Raw genomic sequence first — 24,207 nt, 5'->3', positions numbered from 1 at the left:
ACTGAGAAGAGACTCTGAATAACACACAAAGAAAATAAATAACAGTGGCGCTAACACCCTCTTTAAATATAATAAAAACACTAATGTCAATTCTTACTGTAAATTCTTACAATCACATGTGTGATTTCTAAAAAATAGATAAAAACCTGTATACAATTATATGATATTTAAAAGAGTATAAAAATTAAAAATAGAACAAATGGAATAACAAAAACGTTTTACCACTTTCCAAAGAAATGTCAGTCCATAAACCACTAGAGTCCTCTGCTGCTTGTTAACCAAATGGATCCTTCACACCAAATGAAGTAGGGCAAAAAACTTGAATTCTGAAAGAAAAAAGCGCAAAAAGAGACTCAAGTGCAATAAATAACACAGACGCTGCTGCTCTTAAAAAAATGCACTTACAATGTTTATTAATAATAAAGCAGGTATAAAACAGTTTTCTCCTTCAAGGTAATTAATCCAAATACTCAGCTGCTCCGGTCTCTTTTCACAGCCTTTCAATGTCCGCTCCCTTCTAATGTCCACCGGAATTTTCAGTGTAAGGGAAATCCTTGTTGATGGGGCTACGGTAGCCCTGAGAGTCCAAAAAGCAGAGTGTTCTATTCTTAGAACTACGGTTCCTCTGCAGATCCAAAATTCAGTCCTGTGGTACCTCTGCGCGTTTCTTCTGCTATCGTGCAGACTTTCTCAAGAGGATGAAGAGTCTAATGCTGAGTGGATTCAATATCCGTCCCAATAAAAACCCTCATAGTAAATCCTATTGGTTGAAATTTCCTCTGTGTAATATGGGTAAGAAATGCTCACTGGGTCCTAGAGACCAAGTTATAAAGTGCTACGTTCCTTTTTGCACATAACAAATAATGTGTACAGTTAATTACAACACATCTATAGTTAATAAAAGCGAAAGAAAAGGGACAATTATTTTGCACAAAAAATTATAACAATAATACAAAAATCCTACCACTAGGTAAAATTTGATAAAGCAAAAAAAAATAATAAAAAAAAATTATATATTAAAAGTTGATACAACGTGTGTTAATGCATATATTAAAAATCCCTGCAAACTAAGCAATATTCATCTATATATAGTTAATATCTACACATCCAAAATTAATATATGTTGCAATCCCAAAAAACAATTAACACAACAAATGTAACAACAATACTCTAATCCTACAACTAGGTTTAATTTGATGAAGCAAATATAATTAAAAATTAGAACAAGATATATTTATGCGCATATCCTTGCAACTCAAGCAAGATTCATCTCTATATATGATGAGCATTCACAATCTGGAAATCACATTTTTTTTAAAAATTATTCTCTATGTATATATATGTATAACTTTCCTACTAAAAAAGAGTGATTTAATCCGAAGTATCCAAGTTGATCTGGAGTATAGAGGGATGGATCTACAGAAATGTGTTTAGAAAATTTGATAGTATGTACACTGTCATCTCTATTTAGGTATCATCCTTTATGGACTAAATACAAAACATCATATGAAAAAATTTATTCTATATAATTATTAAAGGTTGTTTAAAAATTATTTAGAAGTTGTTTAAAATGGAAGGAAAATGAGGAGGAAATAATTATTATATAAAAAGAATTATTAAAGGAATGAAAGGAATATCTAAAAAATGTCAGATTTTTTTATATATTAATTACATAAAAGCTACTATGTCAATGTCTATGTTTAATCCTTTTGGATGTAAACTATTGAGTTTTTGGATCCAAAAAGTTTCTTGTTTTCTTAGGCTCATCAACCTATTGCTACAACTCTTAGGTATCCAATCAATTGCTTGTATTTTTAGAGACCTAGAGTCTCCCCCATGATGTTCCAGGAAATGTAATGGTACACTGTGATTAACTACTTTCTCTTTTATATTATATAGATGTTCTGTCAGTCTACTTCTTATCTTTCTTTTGGTGCGCCCTACATAAATTTTATTACACCCACAGGTTAAGAGGTACACTACATGGGGGGGGCGGAGCCAGCTGGGTAGGTGAGCGGTTGCACATCTTGGGAGCTCCGACCAAATTTTCATTTAATACTGCTCACCTCCCATAAAAGACAGCTTGTAACTCCTGAATCTACCTGTTGATCTTGCCCTGTGCATTTAGCTCTCAAGACAGGGAGATGCTACAAGCCTTTCAGGAGTTTGAGACATGAAGAGACGGAGCAGCGTAAGAGAAGTGCCGGTGGCCATCTTGCTCATTTGACGCAGTTAAAACAACTTTAAACTCTTTATTGCTGTACAGGGCTAAAAAGACACCACAATCCTCTTGCAGCAGCTTAATAACCTAATCTATCTGAGGTGCACCTGTTGGACTGGGGATCCTCTCTAGCTAGGTGACATCTACACTGAGTGGCGCTAACATGGAAGGGACTATTGATTTCTTTAATGAGCTTCGGAGGCTACTTCAGGATCATCATGGCGCTATAGAAGATGAGCTGCACGCAGCGTTTAGTTCTACTGTTACGCTAGCTGCCACACAGACAACCTTTACTACGGCTTCCCCTGCAGAATGTGTTGGTGGAGGTGCTTGGGGGTTATGGTCTGCTGAGCCTAGTCCTGGTTTCATACCTGCAGCCCAGACAACTCGAGAAACAGATACTCCTATAACAGCGGAAAACTATCTGCCCGCCACTACTAATTTCCACCAAGTAGCAGTAGCAGCTTTACCCCAAACCGTACGGACGGCCATGTGGTTTCCGACTCAGAGATTGGCGCTGTATGCTACGCTTCCAGCAGAAGAGCTGGCTGACAGTCCTGCACACCATAAAGCGATGAGCATGTCTCCCCTTACCAGCGTGAGTAGACTGTATTTGAAAAGCACCTTGGAAATAGCCCATGAACTGCGCGATAGACTTTCCCTATTCTGGTCATCCGGTGTGGGATAGAGACACTGAGATGTGAGGTTGCTGGAGGCTTGCCTGACTAGTGAATACAACTATGAGGGTGAACAGCCATCAAGCTACCGCGGATCTACACACTTTTAATCATTTATTGAGCAGAACGCCTGTTTTAACAATTATAGAACTGCCTATGTTTACACGCTCCTAGTTTAGTGGCAAACCTATAGCCTCCTGTTGCACAGTTTTACATGTCCCGGTTGTTCACATAATGTTATATTACTACTTCTTGAGGTTGCATGTTCTGCCCATTATTTGTCATCGTTACATTATACCTAGGCTCTCACTATTGAATGTTTGCTGAACATCCTTTTATACCACCTATATTGTTAGTTTTAACTAGACCAAGCTATACACAGCTTTACTATATTAATGCTACCTTTTGCCTAATGCATTATTAAGGTTTTATGTGAGAGCTTTGGAGTGCTAATTGCATGCAGCATTTCTTGCCTTGGATATTAAGTTAGCTATATTACAGAGAATATAGATCTATATTATGTTCTCCTATATTTTATTTACTTATGCATACCTAGGACTCTTAACTATTTACCTAACGTTATAAACACAACTATAGGAGTTATGGTTTAATTAGAGGATTGCTATTCGGCTAAGTGTTCTAAGTGTTGCCCCTCATAATAACACTCCCTCACTGTTTAGAACAGGCACCTGTTGTGGGGTATAGGGCCCGTACCCTAACAGCAGGTCCAATAAATTCATAATGAGACAATACTACCCTGTTTTGAAGGAGCTTTAGTCCTATATTACATCTCGAAATTACACATACTTTGATTTTATTAATCTGCACGCAGATATGGCACAACAAACCCACCCTCTTATTTTAAAATAGAAAATAAAAATTGGCTGTCGTAGGGATGACTACCAAAGTTTTTTCATATTGAGGCAACACAACCTTGTTCTAAGGAAACTCTAGCCCTATATTAATTCCTGATATTATACATATTATGATCTTATTAATCTGTATTCAGATATAATACAACAAATCCACCAGTACATTGATAAGTTCAATCTCAAGTAAGTCTTATCCTATCCTAGCTGCAAAATTAGCCCATGCTTCCTTTTATCCCTACAAATTACCACAACTAATATAAAGCCCCTCCTCCCCCCAAAGTAATGAGTCCCCTAGCAATAGGAGAACTAAATATGCGGTTTCTCTTGCCCATACCGCAACTTTCACTACTCCCTTAGTACTTAATCTTTTTTACATAACGCCACAGTCTGGGATCCATCCTTCTTACTCGGATTAGCTGGTCTGATCAACAGTACTTACCATCTAAGCTCCCATTACTAAATCATTTTTCAGGGGCCTCCTTTAAGATCACAGAGAAGAGAGCAAAGCCTGTATGTGCCTCTATTTGTTAGTTTGAAGGCTATACTATGGATCCCACCTTTCACTAGGGGAGTTCATATCTTATCCTACTATATTACACAGAATTCATTACATCCTACACTGCATATTATATCTGGTATTCTTATTTCCTTAGCTTTATGGATGGTTAAATTTATTTGTTATAATTAAGAAAAATTGAGGCTGTTTAGCAATATTTTGTTATATGTGCACTACTATAATTTGAACATCTTACAATGCTACAATCCTAATGACCATTTGTATTTTTATTATTTGTTTTATATTGGCTGTTTAAGCAGCAACATTGTAGTGCTTTCATTTTCTTCTTCCTCAATAAAAATATTATTTAAAAAAAAAAAAAAGAGGTACACTACATACGTGGTGTCACATGTACACCTACTCTTGATATTAAAAGACTTAATGCCTTCGCTGTCTTTAAAATGACTATCCTTATTGATATGTTTACACATACTGCAAATTTTCTTTCCACACTTGTATGTGCCTGGTTTTAGACTCAGCCAATTACTCTTCCTATCAATTTCTGTTATTTCAGACTTCCTCAATTTACTGGGAGCTAGCAGGTTTTTCAAACTTCTCCCTTTCTTAAAAGTGAACACAGGTTCTTCTGTCAAGATAGGGGCCAGTACAGGGTCCGTCTTAAGAACTCCCCAATGTTTTTTAATTACATTCTTGATGATCTTATGACCCTCGTTGTAAGTAGTAATAAACCTTAAAGTGTCCTTATTATCTTGAGTTGATTTATCCTTTTTAGGTTTTAAAATAGAGTCTCTATCAGTTTCCTGTGCCCTATTATATGCTTGTTCTATTGTATTTCTGTTATAGCCCTTTTCTATGAACTTAGTACTCATATGTTCAGCCTCTTTTTTAAACATCTCTATATCTGTACAGTTACGTCTGAGTCTTAAGAACTGTCCATAAGGCACATTGTCTTTCCACCTCTTAAGGTGGGCACTTCCATTGTCTATGTAACTATTTCTATCAGTAGGTTTACTAAAATTACTCACCGCTGTTTTTAAGTTGGCATCTACATATAACCAAAGGTCTAAAAATTCAATTCTTGTTTGTGAATGTTTACCTGTAAAATTTAAGTTAAAATCATTATTGTTCATATGTGTTAAAAAGCTATTAATCAATGATTCGTCACCCTCCCAGAGGATGATTACGTCATCTATGTAACGATAATATTTTATAATGTTGTTTATAAACGGATTATTGTTCCAAACCTTCTCAATTTCAAATCTGTGCATATAAATATTAGCATACGATGGGGCAAATGTAGTCCCCATCGCTGTTCCTTTGACCTGTTTATAGAACACATTTTCAAAAATAAAATAATTGTGCTCTAAGATAAATCTCGTGCAATCTAGGATAAAGTTTAATTGCTCTGCTGAAAATTTCCAATTCAACAGTTCCATTTCAAGGGCCTTCAATCCTTTCTCATGGGGGATTGAGGTATAAAGCGCAGACACATCGCACGTTACCCAACAATAATTTTCTTTCCAGTCTAAACCTTCAAATATATTGATGGTTTGTGTGGTGTCCTTGATATATGATTTAGTATTCTTGACTATTGGTTGTAGATAAAAATCAATATATTTAGAAACTTTATCGCTCAGGGAATCAATCCCTGAGATTATAGGTCTCCCAGGTGGCTTATGTATATCTTTATGCACCTTTGGCAGGTGGTAGAATATTGGGATCCTAGGTTCATTTTCCTGTAAGTATCTAAACTCATCATTATCAAGGACTCCTTCTGTTTTTGCTAGCACTAATATTTTGTTAAGCTTATTCTGGTATTGTTTCGTGGGATTCCCATTGATAACTTGGTATGTGTCAATATCTTTTAATAGATTATAAGCTTCAGCTAAATAGTCTTCCCTCTTCTGTATAACAATCCCACCCCCCTTATCTGCTGCCCTAAAAATTATATCTTTATTGTCCATCAATTTCTTAAGAGAGTTTCTCTCCTGGGAGGTTAAATTGTCATTATACTTATTAACTAAATTCTTTCTTTTCTTGTGGAATAGATTAAAAACCTCGTCCATAACCATCTTTGTGAAGACTGGAATTTGGTCCCCCTGTGTTCCAACTGGATAAAATGTGGAAGGTCTTTTCAAATTACTATTGTGAATCTTAGATTCTTCCTCATATATGGAAATATTAAACAATTCCTCTATTGTATCAATACTCTCATTAACATCCTGGCTATCAACACCCATATCTTCTAGGGATTTTAGAATGGTTAAAGTTTCTATATCTTTCCCTTCCAAGTGATTTTTATTAGTCGCTGATTTTAAATTGCATTCTTTTTTGGCATAAAATCTTTTTAAGACTAGCTTTCTAACAAATTTCTGAATGTCGATGAAAACTTCAAAATCATTCGGTAGTGTTTTGGGTGAAAAGTTGAGACCTTTGTTTAAAAGTTTAATATCATTGGCATCTAACTCTATATTAGCCAAGTTAAAGATGTCTAATTCCTGTCTTCTTCTCGCCTCTGCCTTCTGTTTGGTTGTTGTAACTCTGACCCCTCCTCTCTTTCCTCTCCTTGTTCTAAACCTCTTTTGTTTTGTCTTTGTCTGGTCTCCCACGCTCCTTGTTGTGTGTACCTCGGTTCTGGTTCTAATCTTTGATTGTGGGGTAATGGTGTTTTCCCTAAAAAATGATTCTGATGATTGGTATTTCCCTCTTGTCTTTGATTATTTCTCCATTCATTATTCTCTGATCTATGGTTATAATCTTGATAATCTGATTTAGGGCGAGCCCCCAAAACAGATCAACTTGATTCATTCTGAAACTGATTAAGCACTTCAAATCTATTTGATGTATTGATATTAAGACCATTTGAATTTTCTCTGGAATTGTCCCTCCTATTAGAATTAGATGGGCCATCTCTCTCCTCTCTCCTTCCCTTCCATTGCTCATTGTTACCATAGTAATTACGGTTTTTATTAGGATATTCATAATGTTTATCCATCCAAAACTGCCTGTTAGTGTTATCATTATAGGGTTTCCTATAGTTCCCATTCCTATTATGGTTGTAATTATCCATATGTACTCTATTAGTTTGTGGAGCCACCCTATTATTATTACTAAAACCCACTTCATTTCTATTCATACCTCCTTCAAGTTTTTCCTCAGCATTATGATAATAAGTACCTATTTGAGTATTCCCTCCTCTTCTAAAATCGTTTCCCTGTGGGTTTTTACCTCTATTTATCAAGCGCATATTCTCTGTCTTCTTTTTAAAATTGTAAACCTTGTCCTCCTTAAAATCTTGTATATCCCTAGTTAACTTTTGTTGTTTACTCCTCTTAAGATCTATTTCCAATTGTTTGATTCTATTTTGGATACTGTTATTCCTAGTCACCCATTTCTCTTCAGTTTTAAAAACCTGTATTTTGGGAAGTATCTCATCTAGATCCTTCTTAATCCTATTCAGCTTGAACTCTCTATACTTAATGAGTACCTTAATTAGTTTGAGAGAACATTCCTGTAGAGCCTCCTCCCACTCACTAGTATATTCCACATCCTCCAAATCAAATGCAGGATATTTAAAGATGCGGAGGCCCCTTAGAACAACATTATGAAGTACATAGTTATCTAGCAGTATTAAATCCTGCCATTCACGGGTATCTTGTTGTAGTAACTTCTCTAATTTTTTAAAAAGCATATCAGGTGATTCTGTATTATTGTTAATGGAATTTGGAATGTCATTAGTAAGATCTAAGTCCCGTTTTCTATTATTCCTAGCACTATAATCCCCAAAGGTCTCTGGGGTTTCAACATTATCTATCAGGGTAGTCATGCTGCCTATTTATAAAAAGATTCAAAAAATAACACACAAAGAAAATAAATAACAGTGGCGCTAACACCCTCTTTAAATATAATAAAAACACTAATGTCAATTCTTACTGTAAATTCTTACAACCACATGTGTGATTTCTAAAAAATAGATAAAAACCTGTATACAATTATATGATATTTAAAAGAGTATAAAAATTAAAAATAGAACAAATGGAATAACAAAAACGTTTTACCACTTTCCAAAGAAATGTCAGTCCATAAACCACTAGAGTCCTCTGCTGCTTGTTAACCAAATGGATCCTTCACACCAAATGAAGTAGGGCAAAAAACTTGAATTCTGAAAGAAAAAAGCGCAAAAAGAGACTCAAGTGCAATAAATAACACAGACGCTGCTGCTCTTAAAAAAATGCACTTACAATGTTTATTAATAATAAAGCAGGTATAAAACAGTTTTCTCCTTCAAGGTAATTAATCCAAATACTCAGCTGCTCCGGGCTGTTTTCACAGCCTTTCAATGTCCGCTCCCTTCTAATGTCCACCGGAACTTTCAGTGTAAGGGAAATCCTTGTTGATGGGGCTACGGTAGCCCTGAGAGTCCAAAAAGCAGAGTGTTCTATTCTTAGAACTACGGCTCCTCTGCAGATCCAAAATTCAGTCCTGTGGTACCTCTACGCGTTTCTTCTGCTATCGTGCAGACTTTCTCAAGAGGATGAAGAGTCTAATGCTGAGTGGATTCAATATCCGTCCCAATAAAAACCCTCATAGTAAATCCTATTGGTTGAAATTTCCTCTGTGTAATATGGGTAAGAAATGCTCACTGGGTCCTAGAGACCAAGTTATAAAGTGCTACGTTCCTTTTTGCACATAACAAATAATTTTTGCTTTATCAAATTTTACCTAGTGGTAGGATTTTTGTATTATTGTTATAATTTTTTGTGCAAAATAATTGTCCCTTTTCTTTCGCTTTTATTAACTATAGATGTGTTGTAATTAACTGTACACATTATTTGTTATGTGCAAAAAGGAACGTAGCACTTTATAACTTGGTCTCTAGGACCCAGTGAGCATTTCTTACCCATATTACACAGAGGAAATTTCAACCAATAGGATTTACTATGAGGGTTTTTATTGGGACGGATATTGAATCCACTCAGCATTAGACTGTTTATCCTCTTGAGAAAGTCTGCACGATAGCAGAAGAAACGCGTAGAGGTACCACAGGACTGAATTTTGGATCTGCAGAGGAGCCGTAGTTCTAAGAATAGAACACTCTGCTTTTTGGACTCTCAGGGCTACCGTAGCCCCATCAACAAGGATTTCCCTTACACTGAAAGTTCCGGTGGACATTAGAAGGGAGCGGACATTGAAAGGCTGTGAAAACAGACCGGAGCAGCTGAGTATTTGGATTAATTACCTTGAAGGAGAAAACTGTTTTATACCTGCTTTATTATTAATAAACATTGTAAGTGCATTTTTTTAAGAGCAGCAGCGTCTGTGTTATTTATTGCACTTGAGTCTCTTTTTGCGCTTTTTTCTTTCAGAATTCAAGAGACTCTGAATGTTCTTCCGCTAGACAAAAAGATGGTGCCTGTACCAAGATATTGTCCAGGTAAGGCGCTACTGCAATAACTTGTGTTCTGGCAACGGCTAGAAGAGCCCCCAGAACCTTTGTAAATATCCTTGGAGCAGTAGCTAGGCCAAACAGAAGAGCTATGAACTGGAAGAGCTGATCCAGAAAAGCAAACCTCAGGAACTGAAAATGTTCCCTGTGAATCGGGACGTAAAGGTATGCATCCTTCAGGTCTATTGTGGTCATAAACTGTCATTCCTGAACCAGAGGCAGGATTGATCGAAGTTTCCTTCTTGAAAGAGGGAACACTCAGAAACTTAAGCACTTTAGGTCCAGAATTGTACAGAAAGTTCCTTCCTTCTTTGGAACCACAAAAAGGTTTGAATAAAACCCCAAACCTCTTTCTGCTGTAGGTACCAGGACAATTATTCCTAGAGAGGAGAGATCCCGAACGCAACATAAGAAGGCAGCCCTCTTTTTTGGTGTTGTTGAAAGACTGGAGAGTAGGAATCTGCCCCTGGGCGGGTGAGACTTGAATCCTATCCTGTATCCTTGAGATACAACCTCCAAGACCCAAGGATCCTGTACATCCTGGAACCAAGCGTCTGAAAAAAGGAGATACAGTCTGCCCCCTACCGATTTGTTTTCGGCGGGCTTCTTAGTCCGTTTGGACTTATTCCAGGAGTGAGCAGACTTCCAAGTACTCTTGGGTTGCTCAGACTTGTAAGAGGACTACTGTTGTTGCGACTTGTCAGCACAAAAGGAACGAAAATTAGACAGTTGCTGTCCCTTAGGCTTATTTTTCTTATCTTGCGGTAGGAAGGCACCTTTCCCTCTGATAACCATAGAGATAATGGAGTCCAGCCCTGAACCGAATAAAATCTTCCCCTTGAAGGGAAGAGAAAGGAGTCTGGTTTTAGAAGTCATATCCGCAGACCAAGACTTCAACCAGAGAGGTCGGCGGGCTAGAACCGCAAAGCCAGCAGCCATTGCATTAATGATGCAGATGAAGGAGTTAGCAATTCTCAGTGCCTTAATTCTCTCCTGAATATCCTTGAGGGGAGTCTCCACCTCAATGAGCTCCAACAGAGTGTTGCACCAGTAGGTAGCTGTTCAAGCAACCGCGGCTCCAGCTGCCGCCGGTTGAAATAAAAACCCTGAATGTTGAAACATCTTCCTCAGAAAAGTTTCCATTTTTTTATCCATAGGCTCTCTAAACAAAGAACTATACTCTAGAGGGAAAGTATTATGCTTAGCCAGTGTGGAAATAGCGCTATCGACCTTCGGGATGGACCCCCACACATCTAATTGAGAGTCAGGGACCAGGAATAATTTTTTAAAAGTAGATGAAGGGGAAAAAAGTTCCTACTCTTTTCCATTTGTTACTAATAATGTTCGCCATCTTAACTGGCACAGGAAAAGTCGGAGGGACCTTCCTATCTTCATAAACCCTGTCAAATTTAGGGATCTTAGGCTCCTCAGGGAGTGTAGCCTCTGGGACCTCTAGAGTATACAGAACCATCTTTAATGAAAAGCGCAGATGCTCAATTTTAAATCTAAAGGAGGGTTCCTCTGCTGAAGGAGGTTTAGTAACTGAAGTCTCAGACTCAGAAAGTTCACCCTCTGAAGCTACAGAGGTTAACTCATCCTCGGATAACGGATATAGTAGCTAAATCTGACAAATATTTAGATGACTCTAGGTCAGGAGAACTATGTTTAACCTTTCTCTTGCGTTTGTTAAAGCGAGGTAAGGCACTCAGGGCTGCAGACACCGCCAATTGTAACTGTGCAGTTAAGTCCGCTGGAAAGGAGACCCCTCCAGATGGAGGATTAGTTGAGCCGCGGGGAACTGCATGTGGAGCGGGTAATGTAGAGAGGGTAGTAATTCCTCGGGACCCAGATTCCTGAGAAGTAGACGGCTCAAAAGGGTTATTAGTGCTATGAGTATTAGCAGGCTTGTCTCCCTTCTTAGACTTTAGAACAGTGTTTAGGACAGCCTCCTCACAATATAAACAGGAATTATTAATCAGTACAGAAGGAGCGGAAGCTTCTAATGTAGTATCAGAGTCCTCCATAGCTTTGTATATACTCACAGAAGGACAATAAAAAATAAACGCTTTTATTTAGAAAAAGGCACCTTAATACTCCCAATGGCTGGGGCACTCACCACCTCGTAGACCCAGACAGCTAACAGTGAAAAAGCTCTCCTCAGGAGTGATGTCTGCAGCAGGATCTTATGAAAATAAAAGAGACCACACCTGGTCACGTGGTACGTAAGACAGGTCTTACCCTGCTATGAAAAAGGACGCCAAGCTATTATGAGCTGGGCAACACTTCAAAAATGAAAGTGAAACTGGTTTGTTCCAAGCCAAAAACACACAGCCTATGAGCCTAGAAAAACTCTCACACTAAAGTGAAGGTAAAGTTACTTCTCTATGAAAATCTACTAACATTTTTTGCACAAAATGAATGAGTTTCATTCATAATTTTTTTTAAATATCATGCTAAAGTAAGTTATCGCTGTTTGTACTCACTTATTTCTTGTTGGCAAATTCAACCCGTTTTTTTTGTTTTTGTTTTCATGGGTTGATCACATTTCTTTAACAGCCTATTGAAAATCTGGTCGTTAGGCGGCCGTCAATCAGCGTCATCCGCCTCCCAGATGATGTGTGCATGCGATGACATTTCATGCTTCATCTAGAAATAAACGCGCGCTCCAGTTTCAGCATGCCTAGTAGTAATGGAACCATAGAATGAAGTATGCACATCCACACTTGTAATAAAGATTGATGACTTGCGCAGAAGACACTGAAATCGATGTTGGCGCATGCGCTGTTCCACGGAGGCTCGTGAACGTGCTCTAGGCAGACGTAGAAAGTGGATGGGACCGCTCTCTACGTCAAACACTAAAAAAGTAAGGAAGTAGCCTATGGGAGGAGTCAAACATCGCAACGGTAGGAAGAGAAAAATGTTGAAATAAAATAAATAAAAAATAAAATTGAAAAAAACAAAAACTTAGCGATTACCTTAGGCTAATATTAACAAATGCATTCATGTATTGCACATGATTAAACTTTACCTTCACTTTAAGCAGATATAAATCCCCAAACTGTTAACATTGTAGCGCTACTCCGCTAGGGGGTCTCCCTTGCTCTGTCCAAACCCAGGGGTGGCCACCGGATAGTGGGACCAGAGATATAGTTGCTGAGACCGGGGTCAAGCCAGCGGCTGTATCTCCCCCAGCTGGGCTGGTCTCAGTGGGCTCCCAGACAGGTAGCGTCCCCTCTGCCTGTCTGCTTCTAGGCAGGAATAGATCCCTTTGCCTCACTGTACACTTCCAGCAGGTAGTGTCCCCTCTGGTTTCTTCTAGGCAGGAATAGACCCCGCAACCTTGCTGCTCGTGTCAGGCAGGTAACATCCCCTCTGCCACACTCCTTTCTTCAGGTAGGTATTGATTCCTTTCCCTGTACTGTCTTTAAAAAGATAATTGGGGCTCACAAAGCCAGCTCTTTGCATACAGGCCCACAGACTCCATAGCAGGTCTCTCTTGCAGGGAGAGGTACAGCCAGAATTCAGGGTCAGAACCTCTGCAACTGGTATACCTGAAAGAATCAGACAGGACTTCCTGTTCCAGAAAAAACTACTATTGCTTTATTTCACTCAGGACTAGCTTTTACAAACACACCAGTAAGCTTATGGTGACACACACTCCTTAAAATAAGCATAGAAAAACATATAGGAAACAATATAATAAAGCAATATAACTTTGCCAACAGGATGGAGGATTTAGGTAGTTCTAAAAAAATAACATTTATCTGTTGGTATTTTCGCTTATGCAAATATATGCAAATTAGTCATTCCTTCTCCTGTGTCCATTTTGGTGGTGAGCTTGCAACCAATAGATGGCGCTGTTATGATGTTTTTGGGATAGTTCAACCAATAGATGGCACCGTCACACATTGTCCATGTATGTGACTAGGGAACCGTCACAAACATATCTCCCTAAAGGAGATATTAACACTTGATCCTATCGAAGTATAAAGGAGCCACACTGTGACCCTGTATAGTGTTTTAAAATGGATATATAAAAAACGGTCTTACCCTCCAGAATCCATGCTGTGGAACAGGCACAGCCTCTCAAGCGTGACAGTCTTGCAGCAGCGCTTCTGACATGGACTTGAGTGTGTAACAGCAAGCAGTGAAACTCATCAACACTGATTGCTCCGGAGCTGTTAGCGACAGTCTGGATGGATTCACAGAAAAACTTTCCCTGCATCTCCAAACTCAAACTTTCATCAATACTCTCACTGAGAGGTTGGCATGATTACTTAAATCTCCAGTCCTTTCTCGAAGGGAACATACCCATACAGGGCTATCCAAATCTTCTGCCACTTCTCTGCCACCTCCAATAGTGACGAAAGGCAAAGAATGACTGGGATATGAGGGACGTGGGAGGGATATTTAAGCCTTTGGCAGGGGTGTCGTTGCCTCCTCCTGGTGGCCAGGCGTTGTATTTTCCCAACAGTAAGGAAAGAAGTTGTGGACTCTCCCTGCCTTATGGAAGGAAAGCAGAAATTATATACAACATTACGCTATGTTATATTTCTTTTAGAGATTCCGTTTGAGGTTGATATTTAAACAAACTGTCCTTTTTCATGAGAATTTCCTGCTAGAGTTGTCTTACCATTTCTATCTAGTGACAGTATCACTTTTTCTTTTTAATGACACGATGAGTCAACGGATCATCTTAATTACTAATGGGATATTCACCTCCTGGTCAGCAGGAGGCGGCAAAGAGAACCACAGCAAAGCTGTTAAATATCACCTCTCTTCAATCCCAACCCAGTCATTCTCTTTGCCTTCGTTAGTGCTAGGAAGTCGTAAAGTTAGGTGTTAGTAAAGATTCTTCAATCAAGAGTTTATTATTTTTATAGTAGTACAAGATTGTGCTGCTTTGTATTAGGGTGTAGCCATAGTCCATATCAGTCTCTTCAGTAGAGCAGTGGTGGCTTTAGAGCAATGGGAACTTGTGGGACATAATTCTAACTGCGCCTCCCATATATGAATGCTGCCCTAAATCAGAATACCTGAGGGATATTTTCTCAGGAATTTCTTTTCTTTCACAGGCCCATGTGGGGGAGAGGACCTCTCAAGCCTGGTGATCTGCCTTGCTGTCAGGCAGACATTTGAGGTAAGTGCTTCTTTATTATTTCTGGGGCTAAGACAAGGACACTCAGAAAAAAGGGAGCACTTCACTAACGATAGTACATAATATAAGTGGAACATATAATATAAACTTTATTATGGGTTGGACAGCATTAAGCAGGCACTGGGTGGCAGTTGGCTCTGGTGGTTACACTTATGACGTTATTTTTTTCTCTCCATAACAGCCGGGAGACTTGGCTGTTGTTTGCAACGCCCACAATGGGCGGGTCCTTCTGAGTTGTGCGCCCTTTGCACTGCGCCTCAGTGTACAGACAAGCAAGGCAGAATGTTCCAGTCTCTACCTAGAAATGCATGTTCTAAGCCAAAACAAGCACTTCTAGGACCGGAAAACAGCGGTACTGTTCCCCTATCGAGCCCGGATCGTTTTTCCTACTAAGATGGAAGTTTCTCCGGTCTTGCAGTCTGGTAGGCACATCAGCAGAGCTGCTGAGGTGTAGGGGTGTCAATTTATTTGCTTTTAATTCAAGGAAGTAAGTTTTTGCATACAAAGTAAAAAAGTTACACTTTTAAATTTAAAGTGACAGTAACGTTTTTCACAAAAAAATTTTATTACAATTTTGAGGTTTTTATTTGATAATTATCTAATTGTGAACCAGTATGGACCAAGGGGCCTTGCAAGATGTTACTTGCTCCTTGTGTTTTGATGCCAATGTAAAACCACCAATCCCTTTCTGTCCCTCATGTATTGAGAGGACTTTAAATTATAGGGAAAAGATTTTTTCTGAGCCAACCTCTTCTAAAGTGGATGTTGTCCAGAAGTCTTCTGTTGAGGTTCAATATATGCCGCAGCTTTCTCCTCAAACGTCCCAAATTTTAACGCCCTCACATGCAGTGCCCTGCGTTTCCTCTCAAGCTCCCGCTGGAGTTACATTAAGTGACATTGCTTCTCTTATGTCTTCTACTATTTCAGATGCGTTGTCTGCTTTTCCAATGTTGCAGGGAAAGCGTAAGAGGAAAATCAGACAGTCAGTGAGATTTCTGACCCAGTTGTCGCTATTTCGGAGGTCCCCTCCCAGAAGCCTGAAGAGGAGGATACCGTAGTTGCATCTGAAGGTGAAATTTTAGATTTAGACAGCGTAATTCCTCTGGCTGATACTGAAGTGGTATCTTTTAGGTTTAAAGGGACAGTATACACTCATTTTCATATAACTACATGTAATAGACACTACTATAAAGAATAAGATGCACAGATACTGATATAAAAATCCAGTATAAAATGGTTTAAAAACGTACTTAGAAGCTTTCAGTTTAGCTTTGTTGAAAAGGCAGTTGGAAAGCCCACTGCAAGTGGGAAATAAGACACCCCCCCCTTCTTTTGCATATGAAAAGACCCTTTACATAAACAGGAGCAAGCTGGAGGTAGCTGACGGTATTCAAATAAAACTTTGGGGCTTGGTTAGGAGTCTGAAAATCAGAGCAACGTTTTTTAAAAATAAGCAAAATTATACATTTTTTTAAAAAAAACGAACTTTATGGGCTTTATAAATAGATCATCTACAAAACATTTATGCAAAGAAAAAATGAGTGTATAATGGCCCTTTAAGCTAGAACACCTCCGCCTGTTACTTAAGGAGGTTTTAGCTACATTGGACGACAGAGACTCCACAGAGACTCCACAGTAGTTGTAGTTCCTAAAAAGTCCAGTAAACTGAACAAATATTTCAAGGTTCCTTCCTTGACAGACGAGTTTCCAGTCCCAGACCGAGTTTCTGAGATCATTGCCCAGGAGTGGGAGAGACCGGGTATTCCTTTTTCCCCATCTCCTATATTTAAAAGATGTTTCCCATAGCCGACTCTGTTAAGGAAGTTTGGCAAAGGTGGAAGGAACCGTTTCCACCTTAGCTAAGAGAACTACTATTCCCATAGAGGAAAGATGCGCCTTCAAAGATCATATGGACAAGAAACTAGAGGGTCTACTCAAAAAGATGTATGTACACCAGGGCTTACAATGGCAGCCAGCTGTGTGCATTGCTACCGTCACTAGTCCGGCGGCATATTGGTTCGATGCCTTGTCTGATGCTCTCAGGACAGAGACTTCTCTGGATGAAATTCAGGATAGGATAAAAGCTCTTAAACTAGCTAATTCATTTATTATGGATGCTTCCCTTCAAGTTATCAAACTGGGAGCAAAGATTTTGGGTTTCTCTATTCTAGCTTGCAGAGCCTTATGGTTAAAACCTTGATCTGCGGATGTATCTTCTAAGTCTAAGCTTCTAGCTATTCCTTACAAGGGGAAGACCTTGTTTGGACCTGGCTTGACAGCGATTATTTCTGATATCACGGGCGGTAAGGGACATCTCGCTCAGGATAAGAGAAACAAAAAAAAAAGAACGACAGAGTAATTTTTGCTCCGTTCGAAATTTCAAGGCAAATTCTCCCTCTAACGCTTCCAAAAAGGAACAGTCTAAACGTGCATGGAGACCCAATCAGTCTTGGAATAAGGGAAAACAATCCAAGACGCCAGCATGAAGGGTATGCCCCTGATCCGGGACTGGATCTGGTAGGGGGCAAGCTTTCCTTCTTCGCTCAGGCTTGGGTTCAAGATGTTCAGGATCCCTGGGCAATAGAAATAGTGCCCCAGGGATACAAACTAGAGTTCAAAAGTTTTCAGACCAATTTTAGATCTCAAGAGTCTAAACAAATTTCTCAAGGTGCCGTCCTTCAAGATGGAAACTATTTGTTCCATTCTTCCCTTGATCCAAGGGGGTCAATTTATGACAACAGTGGATTTAAAGGATGTGTACCTACATGTTCCTATTCACAGGGATCATCACAAGTTCCTAAGCTTTGCCTTTCGGTCTTGCCACAGCTCCCAGAATTTTCACAAAGGTTCTGGTATCGCTGTTGGCGGTGCTTCGGTCACAGGGCATTGCATGGCGCCCTATCTGGATGACATCCTAGTCCAGGCGCCATCCTTTCAACAAGCAGGATCTCACACGGACATGGTGTTATCCTTCCTGCGATCTCACAAGTGGAAGGTAAATTTGGAAAAGAGTTCCTTAGTCCCAAATACAAGGGTAACTTTCTTGGGAACCAGAATAGATTCCCTGTCTATGAAGATTTTTCTGACAGAAGTCAGGAAATCAAAGATTATCGATACTTGTCTAGTCCTTCAGTGGCTCAGTGCACGGAGGTAATCGGGCTGATGGTGGCGGCAATGGACATCATCCCGTTTGCTTGGTTCCACCTCAGACCTCTGCAGTTAAGCATGCTCAGGCAATGGAACGGAGATTATGCGGATTTGTCTCCTTGAATACTACTGGAGCAGGAGACAAGGGATTCTCTTCAATGGTGGTGGTTTCTGGATCATCTCTCCCAGGGAACTTGCTTTTGCAGACCATCTTGGGTGATTGTGACAAAAGACGCCAGCCTTCTAGGGTGGGGAGCAGTCAGGGGCTCCCTAAAGGCTCAGGGAGTTTGGACTCAGAGTCTGTTCTTCCTATAAACATTCTGGAACCGAGAGCGATCTTCAATGCTCTTCTGACCAGGCCCCAGTTAGCCTCAGTCCGGTTTATCAGGTTCCAGTCGGACAACATAACTTCAGTGGCTTATATCAATCATCAGGGAGGAACGAGGAGTTCCTTAGAGATGACCGAGGTAGCCAAAATAATCCAGTGGGCGGAAGCCCACTCTTGCTGTCTGTCGGCGATCCACATCCCAGGGGTGGACAACTGGGAGGCAGATTTACTTTCATCTAGGGGAGTGGGAACTCCATCCGGAAGTGTTCTCCAACCTTATTCTCAAGTGGGGTCAGCCGGAATTGGATCTCATGGCATCCCAACAGAATGCCAAGCTCCCGAGATACGGGTCGAGGTCCAGGGACCCCCAGGCGGAGCTGATAGATGCTCTGGCGGTCCCTTGGACCTTCAGTCTAACATACCTATTTCCTCTGTTTGCTCTTCTTCCTTGGGTCATTGCTCGAATCAAGCAGAAGAGGGCATCGGTGAGCCTCATAGCACCGGCTTGGCCTCGCAGGATTTGGTATGCAGATCTTGTGGACATGGCATCTCTACCACCTTGGAGACTTCCGTTGAGGAAGGACCTTCTAATACAGGGGCCTTTCCTTCACCCAAATCTAGTTTCTCTGAAGCTGACTGCTTGGAGATTGAACGCTTAATTTTATCCAAGCAGGGTTTTTCTGACTCGGTCATAGAGACCATGATTCAGGCTCGTAAGCCTGTAACTAGAAAGATTTACCATAAGATATGGCGTAAATATCTCTACTGGTGTGAATCCAAGGGTTTCTCATGGAGTAGCGTTAGGATTTCGAGATTTTTGTCCTTTCTCCAAGAGGTTTTGGAGAAAGGATTATCGACAAGTTCCCTAAAGGGTCAAATCTCTGCCTTATCTATTTTGTTACACAAACGTCTGGCAGAGGTTCTAGAGGTACAATCATTTTGTCAGGCCTTGGTCAGGATCAGGCCTATGTTCAAACCAGTTACTCCTCCATGGAGTCTGAATTTAGTTCTTAAGGTTATTCAAGGGGCTCCATTTGAGCCTATGCATTCTTTAGATATTAAATTGTTATCTTGGAAAGTTTTATTTCTTGTTGCTATTTCTTCTGCTCGCAGAGTGTCAGAGCTCTCGGCATTGCAGTATGAGTCCCCTTACCTCATTTTTCATTCAGATAAGGTAGTTTTAAGTACTAATTTAGGATTTCTTCCTAAAGTAGTTTATGATCGGAACATTAATCAGGAGATTGTTGTTCCTTCCTTGTGTCCTAATCCTACCTCTCAGAAGGAACGGCTTCTGCACAATTTGGACGTGGTTTGTGCCTTAAAGTTTTACCTGCAGGCGACTAAGGATTTTCGGCAGTCTTCAGCTTTGTTTGTGGTTTTCTCAGGAAAACGTAAGGGACAGAAAGCTACGACTACTTCTCTTTCTCTTTGGCTGAAGAGTATGATACGTTTTGCATATGAGACTGCTGAAAAGCAGCCTCCAGAGAGAGTTACGGCTCATTCCACGAGGGCCGTTGCTTCCTCATGGGCATTCAAGAATGAAGCTTCTGTGGAACAGATTTGCAAGGCTGCAACTTGGTCCTCTCTTCACACTTTTTCAAAGTTCTACAAATTTGACACTTTTGCCTTGGCTGAGGCCGCTTTTGGGAGAAAAGTCCTTCAAGCAGTGGTGCCTTCCGTTTAGGTTCCCTGTCTTGTCCCTCCTGTATCATCTATGTACTCTAGCTTGGGTATTGATTCCCGTTAGTAATTAAGATGATCCGTGGACTCATCGTGTCATTAAAAAGAAAATTTATGCTTACCTGATAAATGTATTTCTTTTTTGACACAATGAGTCCACGGCCCGCCCTGTTTTTTGTACGTGACAGGTTGTTGGGTTTATAAACTTCAGACACCTCTGCACCTTGTTACTTCCTTTCTCTCCTTGACTTTGGTCGAATGACTGGGTTGGGAGTGAAGGGAGGTGATATTTAACAGCTTTGCTGTGGTGCTCTTTGCCGCTTCCTGCTGACCAGGAGGTGAATATCCCTTTAGTAATTAAGATGATCTGTGGACTCGTTGTGTCAAAAAGAAATACATTTATCACGTAAGCATAAGTTTTCTTTTTATATTTATTTTTTACACACACACTGTGTTTTTTTTGTTATTTTAGTTTTGTGAAAAACATTGACTGTGGTGATAGGAAATGCTGAATATTTGAATTCAATTGGTTGCGTTTTTTTAGTGTTATTAAGCATTGTAAAAAATTCCCTTCTTAATCTTTTAACATTGAAAACAGATAGAAGACAGACAGATAGGTAATAGACAGACAGATAGATAATAGACAGACAGATAATAGACAGACACATAAATACTAGATAGGTAGATAATAGACAGACAGGCAGCTAGATAGATAATAGACAGACAGATAATAGACAGACAGATAATAGACAGACAGATAATAGACAGACAGATAATAGACAGACAGATAATAGATAGACAGATAATAGACAGACAGATAATAGACAGACAGATAATAGACAGACAGATAATAGACAGACAGATAATCAGACAGATAATCAGACAGATAATAGATAGACAGATAGCTAATAAACAGACAGATAATAGAGACAGATAATAGAGAGACAGATAATAGACAGACAGATAATAGACAGACAGATAATAGACAGACAGATAATAGACAGACAGATAATAGACAGACAGATAATAGACAGACAGATAATAGACAGATAGATAATAGACAGATTGATAGATAATAGAGAGACAGATAGATAATAGACAGATATATAGATAGATAATACACAGACAGATAAATAAGAGATAGCTGATAGACAGATATATATATATATAAAAGACAGATAGATAAGTCAGACCATACACACATACATTTATCAAATAGAAGTTAACTAGATATCATTTCACACCAGTGTACATGTCACTTTTCCATCTAAATAAATTATTTGTAGCGTTACCTGTTTCTCTAGTAACTTTATTGTATCCTCAGACACTTCGCCTTTAGATTTCTTGATCCCCTGTAATGCTGTCGCACGGACTTTGCGCAGAGAATCCTTCGCTTTGTTGGTTAATTGCTTTGCCAGCTTTGTTAGGTTCTCTCTATGCTCACGAGTTACCCTGAGATAAACAGCCAGTGATAATATATTATTTACACTGATGCACTCAAGTCAATTCCCTTTTGTACTTTTAATAATTTCCTTATATATTAAGTATTATTTGTGCTCAGAATTTTTCTATCATTAAAAGGAGAAATAACTTTGTTGAACAAAACCATTGGCAGGAAGTACCTATCGGCCAATGAGCATTAGCAGGAAGTACCTATAAGCCAATGAGCATTAGCAGGAAGTACATATAAGCCAATGAGCATTAGCAGGAAGTACCTATCAGCCAATGAGCATTAGCAGGAAGTACCTATCAGCCAATGAGCATTAGCATGAAGTACCTATCAACCAATGAGCATTAGCATGAAGTACATATCAGCCAATGAGCATTAGCAGGAAGTACCTATCAGCCAATGAGTATTAGCAGGAAGTACCTATCATCCAATGAGCATTAGCAGGAAGTACATATCAGCCAATGAGCATTAGCAGGAAGTACCTATCAACCAATGAGCATTAGCAGGAAGAACCTATCAGCCAATAAGCATTAGCATGAAGTACATATCAGCCAATGAATATTAGCACAAAGTACCTATAACCCAATAAACTTTAGCAGGAAGTAATAATCAGCCAAGAAGCATTGGTATGAAGTACCTAAAAGCCAATAAACATAAGAAGGAAGCACCTATCAGCCAATGAGCATCAGCAAAAAATAGCTGTCAGAAAAGGAGCATTAGTAGGAAGTAACCATCAGCCAATGAACATAAGCAGACGGCAGACATCAGCCAATGAGCATTAGCAGAAAGTAAATGAGCATTAGCGGGAAGTATCTAATGGCTAATGAGCTGCAAGTAGGAAGTATCTAGCAGCCAATGAATATTAGCAGAAATTACCAATCAGCCAATGAACAATAGTTGCAAGTGCCTAGCAGCCAATGAGTATTAGTAGGAAATAGCTATCAGTTAAAAAGCATTATTAGGGAATACCTATCAGCTCAAAGATAATTTCTATCATAAGTTAGAGCATACAATTAAAAAAAACCCCATATATTATTAAATTTACATTGTTCTTATGATATTCGTTGTTGAAGAGAATACATAGGTTGGAAATGTGCACATGCTCGTAGCACTAGATGACAGTAGTGTTTGAACATTGTATAACATTGTTATAAGTATTCTTGCAAATCTGCAGCCATTTAATACTCCAGACACATGCACGCTCCTAAGCCTACCTACCTCCTATTGAACAAAGTATACCAAGAGAAAGAAACACATTTTATCTTAAAAAAAGGAAGGTTTTGTTTTCTTTTTGAAACTGTTCAACCTCAATCATAAAGGAACAAAAATGGGGTTCAAGTACCTTTAAGCTACAGAGATTGTCAACTTTATAGAGAAAGTCACACTGATAGCTAGTCATTATACTACATACTGTCACCTCTATATACACATACAGTGTCACAGACACTGATAGGCAGTCATTATACTACATACTGTCACCTCTATATACACATATAGTGTCACACACTGATAGCAAGTCATTATACTACATACTGTCACCTCTATATACACATACAGGGTCACACACACTGATAGCCAGTCATTATACTACATACTGTCACCTCTATATACACATACAGTGTCACACACACTGATAGCCAGTCATTATACTACATACTGTCACCTCTATATACACATACAGTGTCACACACACTGATAGCCAGTCATTATACTACATACTGTCACCTCTATATACACATACAGTGTCACACACACTGATAGCCAGTCATTATACTACATACTGTCACCTCTATATACACATACAGTGTCACACACACTGATAGCCAGTCATTATACTACATACTGTCACCTCTATATACACATACAGTGTCACACACACTGATAGCCAGTCATTATACTACATACTGTCACCTCTATATACACATACAGTGTCACACACACTGATAGCCAGTCATTATACTACATACTGTCACCTCTATATACACATACAGTGTCACACACACTGATAGCCAGTCATTATACTACATACTGTCACCTCTATATACACATACAGTGTCACACACTGATAGCCAGTCATTATACTACATACTGTCACCTCTATATACACATACAGTGTCACACACACTGATAGCCAGTCATTATACTACATACTGTCACCTCTATATACACATACAGTGTCACACACACTGATAGCCAGTCATTATACTACATACTGTCACCTCTATATACACATACAGTGTCACACACACTGATAGCCAGTCATTATACTACATACTGTCACCTCTATATACACATACAGTGTCACACACTGATAGCCAGTCATTATACTACATACTGTCACCTCTATATACACATACAGTGTCACACACACTGATAGCCAGTCATTATACTACATACTGTCACCTCTATATACACATACAGTGTCACACACACTGATAGCCAGTCATTATACTACATACTGTCACCTCTATATACACATACAGTGTCACACACACTGATAGCCAGTCATTATACTACATACTGTCACCTCTATATACACATACAGTGTCACACACACTGATAGCCAGTCATTATACTACATACTGTCACCTCTATATACACATACAGTGTCACACACACTGATAGCCAGTCATTATACTACATACTGTCACCTCTATATACACATACAGTGTCACACACACTGATAGCCAGTCATTATACTACATAATCTA

General features: G+C 39.3%; 1 protein-coding gene across 1 annotated transcript in view; it reads right to left on the bottom strand.

The window, feature by feature from the left end:
• The window catches only part of MRRF (mitochondrial ribosome recycling factor), a gene marked incomplete at its 5' end in the record, with an annotated part of 173,672 nt that overhangs the window by 5,708 nt on the left and 143,757 nt on the right, over nt 1-24,207 (bottom strand). Inside the window, 1 exon segment of the mRNA XM_053696048.1 lies at nt 21,339-21,498. Within this exon segment, the coding sequence (XP_053552023.1) occupies nt 21,339-21,498 (160 nt within the window).

This window comes from Bombina bombina, chromosome 12 (genome assembly GCF_027579735.1).
Source record: "Bombina bombina isolate aBomBom1 chromosome 12, aBomBom1.pri, whole genome shotgun sequence".
Classification (NCBI taxonomy): domain Eukaryota; kingdom Metazoa; phylum Chordata; class Amphibia; order Anura; family Bombinatoridae; genus Bombina; species Bombina bombina.
The sequence above is the reverse complement of the archived record's forward strand: the minus strand, read 5'-3'. Positions and strand labels throughout refer to the sequence as shown.